The sequence below is a fragment of the Nicrophorus vespilloides genome, unplaced genomic scaffold (assembly GCF_001412225.1).
Source record: "Nicrophorus vespilloides isolate i.1.1-1 unplaced genomic scaffold, Nicve_v1.0, whole genome shotgun sequence".
In the NCBI taxonomy this organism is placed as follows: domain Eukaryota; kingdom Metazoa; phylum Arthropoda; class Insecta; order Coleoptera; family Silphidae; genus Nicrophorus; species Nicrophorus vespilloides.
This window is the reverse complement of record NW_017099613.1, coordinates 12,060-21,437: the sequence shown is the minus strand read 5'-3', so window position 1 is coordinate 21,437 and position 9,378 is coordinate 12,060. Positions and strand designations below refer to the sequence as shown.

General features: G+C 36.5%; 1 protein-coding gene across 1 annotated transcript; it reads right to left on the bottom strand.

The window, feature by feature from the left end:
• Positions 1-2,294: 2,294 nt before the first annotated feature.
• Positions 2,295-9,163, bottom strand: LOC108564885 (leucine-rich repeat-containing protein 15-like). The gene is made up of 2 exons (XM_017924084.1): positions 8,552-9,163; positions 2,295-5,452 (listed from the first exon to the last, which is right to left on the bottom strand). The coding sequence occupies exons 1-2, from the start codon at positions 9,098-9,100 to the stop codon at positions 4,295-4,297; spliced, it is 1,707 nt and encodes a 568-aa protein (XP_017779573.1). The 5' UTR covers positions 9,101-9,163; the 3' UTR covers positions 2,295-4,294.
• Positions 9,164-9,378: the final 215 nt, after the last annotated feature.

The window sequence follows — 9,378 nt, the reverse complement described above, 5'->3', positions numbered from 1 at the left end:
GCTTTCTGAAAGGTGCAGTTCAATATTTACCTTGCAACTTGTTTCTGCTGATAAACAGTTAATAATTGTAAAACTCTTCATAATTTATCTTGTTTTCAAATAATTTAACATACATGAATAAAATACAAGAAATAGAATGTTTTTATATTTTTCACTTACCTACCAATTTTGCAGACATTATCGATGTCCCATGAAGTTAAAGTCCATTGAATCCACTGATTACAAAATATTTATCACTTTGTTATCTTTTCTATGTGAATTATTTTAAAATTATTGAATTTTGGGCAAAATCTTTGTATGTTGTTTTATGCAATCAACATCTTTGGTTTTCCTAATGGGATTAATCATATAATTGAAGTTGAACAATAAAAACTTTATTATAAAACATTTTTCATGTATATACTTTAGCAATTAAATGTTTTTATTTTTAAATCTAAGCGAAAAAGGTAATAAAACTGAATAATTCGCCGACGAAAATAATGAAAATGAGATTTTTTGGCAAATGTCCCAAGAGAAACAATGCTTTTAGTTTTTTTAAAGGTTTAGCAGGATTATTGCAAATTAGTTTTTGTAATTAACATAATTTATTTATTTAAATTGAAATATTATCAAAAGAAATCATTATTTTTCAAAACTGTAATGCCTCATTGATCTTAATTAAAATTTAGTTTGTTTTGAAATTTTCAAATCGTATTTCCGTTATGAAAGTTTGATTAATCATGAAAGTTAGCATTTCTTGTATCTACAAGAATAAATCAATGTACGTGACTTTTTTGAACTCTAATTATACGACTTGCATAACGACAGCAAAATTTATTAAGTTCCCTGAAGAAAATTAAAAACTAAATTCCCTGCTCCTAAACTCTCCTATCTGACATATTTTTTTTAATGGCAATTAAACTTTAATTGAATTTGGAAATCTTTCGTGTGTTTTCTTTTTTTGCGTTTGTAGAATATGCTTTACGAATTGTGAATTACACTCACGATTCGAGACGATAATCTTTGAGAAAATTGCGCGCAGGTCCTCAGTTTTACGGCAATTTGTCGAAATTATATTTTAGGGCGTAAGGACTAATTATGTGAAGTACATTATTTCACGCATTAAGTGTGATTACTATGCAAGGTTCGTCGGAAGTAAAGGTGAAAGGGCGCACACATCCAGGTAATGAAATTGTCGCAAGTGAGAGGCTTAATGTAGAAGGGCCCACATTGTGGATGGGAAAAAAGAAAACGTAAATGAAATAGTCGCTCGATTAATATTCAAAGGGCGTAAGAATATTTTCGTACGGCCACCAATATAATCACGCTTTACGACAGGCATCGCGCGATCGTTAACCGGAATATACAAGCTTGTTAATTAAGCAATTAAAACTTTGTGAATGGTCGCGTATACACGCAGTTTTACACGTGGATTTTGTTTAACTTTACTTGTTTTTTTTTCTTGCTTCTTCAGATTTTACTCGTAGCGTGGAGTGTTTGGGCTGATGTTGTTCCGTCCCTTCAGAAAACTCGCCTGTAACTTCTCTCTTTCTCTCTATATATGTATGATGTTTTTTTTTTGATGGCGCAGTCGACGGGGCACGTTTTCAGGGGAACTTTATGGATGTGCTAGAGAAACTCGTGGAGTACATAAAAATCATACTTCTTTATTCTTTTAGAAAAATGTTACTTAATGTCCTTCACACCGTTAATGTTGATTTTTGTCGTTTATTCTTTGTAATGTCATTATTTTTATACAAACATGTATATACAATGTATCTGTTTTATGGTACACGTGCACACTTACTTACACACAAATACACGCGATATTTTTCTTTTTATTACGTAACATTTAAATACGCGAGTGGATGAAACGAGATAGAAACATTTATGTACAATGGAATAAACTCAATCGAAAACGTAACAATTCCTATTGCCTATGTAACGTAAACAAATAACTTATATTTATAATTTAACACCATACATAACAAATATTATTTACAAATAATTTCGAAAATTAAAAATCAATTGGAATCTGCGGTTATTTCTGTAAAAGTAACAAAAATTCAATACTTATTACTTACATTAGATTAAGCTGTACATTCGGAAAATTCCATAGTTTTGTCAATAATCTAACATTACAGTTTTAAGGAGTATCGGTAGGATTTTTTTCGGTGAATCGTGGACCAATTATATACAATTAAATAATATTAATAGTAACAAAAAATACAATAATTCTGCCAAATAAAATAACGTCTTTGCTCTTAAAATAATAATTTTATTATTTTGTCTTGAATAATTAGAGTATTGCCGAATTTAAAAAGTTCTTAAATATGATGTAATTGATTATATAATTAAATACATTTGCTTTGTAGTATGCAAGCAGTGACATGTAATATGCAGAAATGAGACGATGATAAATTTAAACAGAATTTAATTAATCTGAAACATTATGCATGCGAGGTACGGCGTTAGTCATTGTTGGAGTATGACAATACCAGGCTGAAAGTGAAATTGAATCTGGATAGGGAATCGGATTAAGGCAGTCAGAGGAATTGCCATAGGTTTCCATAGTAATTAAGAGTCGTTGTAAAATGTAAATTGCTGAGCGATTAGCGTGCGGGTGTGTGTGTGTGTGTAAAGTATTAAAATGTAAATGGAAACAACAAGATTTCGAGGAGGCCGCCCGCGCATAACCTGAGATGGAAGCGATGTTGAGGCGATGATTAATATTAAATGGAAGCCTCGCTTGATGTATTGCTGAGTTGTCGGGGTGTGTAGCGTGCAATATTTCATAATTCATTTGATCACTGTATTAATATATCAACCGCAGCGAAACAATATTGAGCCCAAAAACCGTCCAAATATCAATTTGCTTGATTACGTACCGCCACACTGGATGGCACTGGCTGCTGTGGCAGTGGCTTCTCTACAGTCTGGAGGGGAAATGAAAATTTTAAGTAAATACCATGTATCTATAGACGGGAGACCCATAATCCCCTTTTCGCTCGGGAAATTAATAAATATCTGTCCGCCTCCGCCTTGGAGATTACAACGTTCTTTGGCTGCTTTCTTTTTTGTTAATACAGATTGACAATATATTGATTATAACCGAAGATTCAATGCCAGTTTCATCAAGTTCCTAATGCGGACACAAACTCATTCACGGTTCTATCAAAGACATTATTTTATGTGGCAAGAAAAAAAAAAGTAAGTTTTCTGAAAATTGCATTTAAAGATTTTCCTGAGCGGGAAAACTTGGACTATTGGATGTTACGTAAGTAAATTGAATAAAGGTTTTTGTGCGCATCGCCCCATGAAATGCAATTCCCGAAATAATCTTCTTTACTAAATTTATATTTATATATATACACACAAAGAAAAGAGAAATCACCACATGGTCCCTTAAAAACTAAATCACATATGTTTAATGATAAACTTATCACTATAATTATTTGCAAAAATATAGGCACTATAATTCACTAAAGTCTCGATCCTTTCAGAATAAATTACTTTCTCGGATATGTTTGATGTCCATTTCTCCTATTTCATTGATTCGAGTGAAGCGGTCTGTTTCAATTTCAGCGATGATTCATGATTCTGTTCCTCCGTCTGTGGCAGTGATCGAGGATCAAGCATAATTCACAATTAATCGCCTGTTGTTGGTGTTTAATCGAATCAAAAACACTGGGCGACAGGAGGGGAGAAGAGTGTGTTTTCGCGCCAAAGAAAAAAGCCGATTTATCTGAAGCCGTTTTGTTTGTTGTCTCCTTAATTGAAATTAATTATTCCCTAGGCTAGCGGAACAAACACCGCTAGAACGGAACGGGGAAAAAACAATTCGCATCATCCAGAACTTGTACAATTAGAAGACTTTTGTATTCGTTTACTAAACTAACAATAGTTTCTTTGTTTTTGTTTTACTTTAACTGTTATGTGGCGAGAAAGAAATATGTATATTAATTGATTAATTGATGAAATGTTTATAATTACGCAAATTTATCTTTGAAAATGTGTGTAGGAAAGGCTTGTAAAATAGTTTCTTAATTTGAGAAAATGAGAAGCTCGTTTGCAATCCTTTTTATATGTTTTGCTTTCGTTGTACGCATAATTCTGAGCAATTTCGCGAGCAATTAAGAAAATCCATTAATAAGTTTCAACTGGTTAAGCGAGCAGAATGTCATCAAGTTAATATGATTAATGAGCCGGAGAAAATAATTCAGCCACTCCCGACAGACACACACTCTTCGCCCGTTCAGCCGCCGCCCCCCCCCCATTCCGACGTCTGGTAAATAGAGGCGATATGTTGGAAGTTTTAGATGCCCGTGCCGTTCGGCAACGTACGTAACGTGTCCTTCTTCATCTCATCAATAGTTGAAACGGAGACTTTGCGCTCGGTGAGATCCAGCGGGAATTTGAAGGTGATTTCGTTCTTGCTGCCGACGAAAATAGCCGCCGCAGTGTCTAATCTTATGTCCTCTTTGTCTTTGATGACTTGATTCCTGTTGTGCATGGAGTGCCTACGTATACAAGAAATAACGACAAAGAGTATACAAAAGATAAGGAACAATAGTAGTCCGCTGCCGCCGATAATTAAGGCGAGTTTGTTCTTTACGAAAGTGGCGAACTCGGATTGCGAGCTCCTCCCTTCGTCGCAGACTTTCACCTCCTCATAACTTAAACTACTTAAAAGTCTTCCCTTCAGGGAGGCCGGGGTCGCGCACTTAACACCCTTCAGGACGCGGCTCTGGTTCGCCCTGAAGAGCATCGGTGATATATGGCACAAGTCGCAGGACCAAGAGTTATTCTCTAAACGCACCTCCTCCAGTTCCTCCAATCTCATAATGACGTGCTCCTTCAGACCTCGCAGCTTATTCCTGGAAATATCCAAAGCAACAAGTTGCAGTGGCAACATCTGCAAACTCACGTTGCTTAAATAGTTGCCGGACAGGTTAAGCCTCTGTATGTGATCGGGCAGTAGTCCGGCCGGTATTTCGGCGATCTTCATGTCTGCCAAACCGAGATCGTTTACCTTCGACGCGATCTGAAGTGCCGTTCTAATCACAGGCAATCCGAACAGGTTTCCGCTGATCAGGAGCTTCTGCAGTTTATCGGCCACCGGCTGCAGCGACTCTCCCTCGAGCTTATCCAGTTTGTTGTAGCTGATGTCAAGCTCGACGAGATTGGTCAGATTGAGGAAAGCTTCGTTGGTCACTTTTGCCAGTCTGTTGCGAGCCAAGCACAGCGAACGCAGATGGACGTTATTCACGAAAGTCTTCTCCAGCACCACGGGCAGCTGGTTACCGTCCATTCGCAGCACTCGCAATCGATGGAGATCCACGAACTCGTCGGCCTCCACGAACTGCATCCTATTGTTCCCCAAGTCGAGGTGGCTGAGGTAAGGCAGCAGGTGATATATCTGGGTGTTTATCCTGCGGAGACCGCAACCTCTACACTGCAGCACGCGGAGTTCCTGCGAAGCACACAAAACAGAACGACCTTTGTATTAGAAGGCAGCCTACTACTACTACTACATTCGTAAGAAATGGGCGTTATTAATCAGTGCGCGAGGCAACGGCGACAAACACGAGGTTTATTTTAATACGCAACGAATCTACATGAAAATGCCATTTTCTCTATCCGTTTCCATTCCTTAATTAGGACTAGCGCATTTCCATTTTAATACACTCTAATAAACACTCTACTGAAAACACATCAACATTGTCTAATGCTAATTGAAAATTAAACTTCAGGTCGACGTCTTTATTCCTCGCGCATTCCTTCATCCCCAAAATTCCATCAATCATTCAAAACATCTCCTTTCTCTTCTGTCTACGCATTTAAATACATGCCATCTCGAACGTCGCAATTAATACAAGTGCTTAAGGCAACATTAATTTATTAATATAGTTTTATAACTCAATAATAATTTAGTAAACTCTCCTACAAGTGGCTCAAAATCAATCTAATTGGAATTCGTCAATGTGAAAATGTATCTAAACATACAAATAACCGCATTAAAGTTTGCGTAGCATTTCAAGAGCCTCAGTTATGCAAGTGATGTAATTTAATTATCAATTTAAATTAAATACGTGGAAAGTTATATTAACTATCTTGACCTGGACCGGCGAAACGGGAACTAACCTAAACTAATTTCGCGTAACTTCGTTTACACAATCTACAAGCACGCTACGATATAGCTAACAATTATTTTACGTTGCTTACGTATTTGTTAATATATATTTTTTCTTTTTCTTATATAATGTAAATCATAGAGTGTGCCCTGATGGCACTGACACTAAGCAGTAAGGAAATATAACAAAGGGCGGAGCAGAAGAAAAATGAGAACATTATGAAAATAGCATGCTGGAGGCGGAAAAAAAAAGACACGTCGGGTCGGCGAAAATAGGAAATAAACACACATAAAGAGGACAACTTGATGGAACGAAAGAATAAAAACTAACGTCAAGGGAAATACGACAATGAGAAGCTAAAAAAAATAATAATAAGAAACGTTTGATATAAAATAATGTGAAGATTATTATGTTTTTAATTTCACTGAAAATGTAAATTAATAATGAATTAATAATATTTTACAAATAAACATGTCAAGGTTTGAATATTAACAATAAACTTAAATTAAATAATTATTTAAATGATATTGCGTATTATTATGTTACTTTGCGGCAATTTAATTTTATTACGAACTCTGTTTGAATTAAAGCTGGAGAAACTTTAAATTATCTCAACTTGACCTAGCGAAACTTAAACCAATTTAAACTAATTCCATCCAACCTAATCCGCACTGACTTCATTCAAATATAAAAGTCCCATGCGAATTCAAACTCATAAGTGGGCTTGACTGGGTTGGGTTCTATGCATTTTTATTTAAAATGGATGATTACGGAATGTACTTCTATATAAAAGTAAATGTAACTTGATAATTGGATGTCGTCTTATATGCATGCATATTTTTTTTGCCCAGAAAGAGAGAGAGAATTTACTTTATGTAACTGTAAAATTATTTCAGGATAGAAAATATTTCTGTCCTTTTTTATTTATAATAAAAAAATACTTCCTAATATGTTTTGTAATGTTGATACAACATATTCGTTTAGAATAAACATTTAAAAAAATAATATTCGAGAAACGTTTCTAATAAGATAATTAAGATTATATACTTTATATAATTATGGATTAAGTAAATTATTTATGTAATTTTTTGTGTGTGAAATGAAAATCATACAATTATAATGCGAAGGGGTGCAAACATTAGTGCAGTAATTTAAAACGGCGGTTGAATGTGTCGTTTCCTGAAGGAGTAAATTCGTTTCAACAAATGTGCTGTTAATGCAAGGCCCAATTAGCGAAAGCCTCGTTCGTTAAAAGCATCCCGTATTAATATATAATCATTTCCGAGGGTATTTAGTAAAGTGTGGGGCACAAAAATGGTCAAAATCTGGGTGAATTAAATTCCTGTATAAAATTTAAACAACTCAGTAAATTGCAAAATTTGATTTTGATTTTATTAAAGAAAAATACTAAACAAGTTAATAACAACGTTTCTTGTTCACGACGAATTATTAGAGATATAAAGTAAACAATTTCTGAATCACTGATCTTTAATATTTGTAGTAATTATAGAATTTAAATGTTCCACGCCACACATCAACAACCATATTCCTTTTGAAGTTGAACTATACATTTTGACTGAAACACACAATGGAATCTATTTTTCCTAAAATTCCCGTTGGATGTAAACAAATAAATTCGTTACACGATCCCCAATCCCATTACTTGCTGATATTTCATTTCTGCAGTTGCAAAAGGGAACAACAACAACAAAAAAAACGTAATGTTGCGGCATCCAGCGAATCGGCAGATTTCGGGGGCTTCACAATAATTTTTGGCCGCGAATATAAAGCACATCTATAGCCGCCTGACCCGGCCCCAACAACACGTCGCAAAAAGAGATTATCCCGCTGTATTTCGACGCTCCCATTTCATTTTCAACGTCGAAGTAACGTCGTTTTTCTGGGTTGTATCGAGGGACGAGGATGGAAAGGGATATAGATGTGTGTGAGAGAGAGGGAGATAAAGATAGAGGGCGAAGTAGAAGGAGGCGGATTATTAATTATGGATGGCTTCGATTAGATTGAAAAGTTTCTTTTGAAAAGGGGGAACCGGGATGTTTATTTTACATCCAGGCCGGAACGGCGGAAAGTAAATAGGACGCGGTTTCCACTTCCGAATTTCACTTGGGTGGAAACGGGCTTGTTTAATTTTAACGAGATTAGAATTGAAACAACACAGGAAGAGGAGTATTATGATACTGCGAAAATATTGAACGAGGGGCGGCGTGGGTGACATTTCCCTTTTGTTATGGGTGGAGCGGGTGGAACGACAAAAAGAAGTGTAAAAAAATAAATAAAAGGGAATGAGAATGGGAGAGATCCCGTGTGATCCCGAGTGTTTGTTGTCGCTACAAATCCTGGCGGCTAAGCTTTTGAAGTCCCGTAATTGGAAGGGGGGATATTGATTTGGCGCGCGCCTAGAAAAGTATAAGACTTACTGGTATGTCCTTGAAGACTTCTGGGTTAAGTTCGAGTACCGGGTTGAAACTTAATTTGAGCACTTCCAGTTTACTGAGTTTAACGAAGAGTCTCGGTACCAAATCGGCGATCTGGTTGCGCTCGAGGTTCAGAACTCTGAGCTCGGAGAGGTGTTTGAACGAACCCATAGGTAGTTTATGTATTCGGTTATCGTTCAGATATAACTCGATTAAGTTCACTAAGCCCCGAAAGTTGTGATCGAACACCGCGGTAATGTTGTTAAACGAGAGGTTGAGCACTTGCAGGGAGGGTACGCCCCAGAAGGCGTGCATCCCTATCTGCAGTATATTAGATCTTGTGATGTGGAGCTCTTGGAGAGACTTGAAATTCTGAAACAACGGCCCCAATGTCAACTTGTTCCAGTTGTCGGCCGGCGCTGATATATCTAACACTTCCATGTCGGGCGACATGTCCTGTATTGGTATTGGATCTAACATTCCTCCCTTAGGACACGAGACCCTCCTACGTCCTTTGTCACTCTGTCTGCACGTACATCCGGTCGGACACATCGCGCTAACAGGATGTATCCATATTAGTATTAACCACCAGCACACCCCATACCAGCGAAAGAGCATTCTGCAACAGAGACCAAATAAAACAACAACTATTAAAACTTTCCAGAGAAAACCCAAAGACGGAATGAGTCAGAAGACATATAAACACATTGGGTTCAACAACAATTTTTACAAAGGCCTCGCTCGCTCCGTCCAGTCGCACGGAAACTTGCCGAGATTTATTTAACGGGCCAATGCCAATTTTATTACTTTTCTCCAACTACTTTTCCTGG

Bases quoted from the DNA above. Each gene is read 5' to 3' on its own strand.
- LOC108564885 (XM_017924084.1), bottom strand. From the start codon at position 9,100: ATGTGTCCGACCGGATGTACGTGCAGACAGAGTGACAAAGGACGTAGG. The intron at 5,453-8,551 runs GTAAGTCTTATA...TGTGCTTCGCAG, and splicing joins AAGTCTTCAAGGACATACCA to GAACTCCGCGTGCTGCAGTG.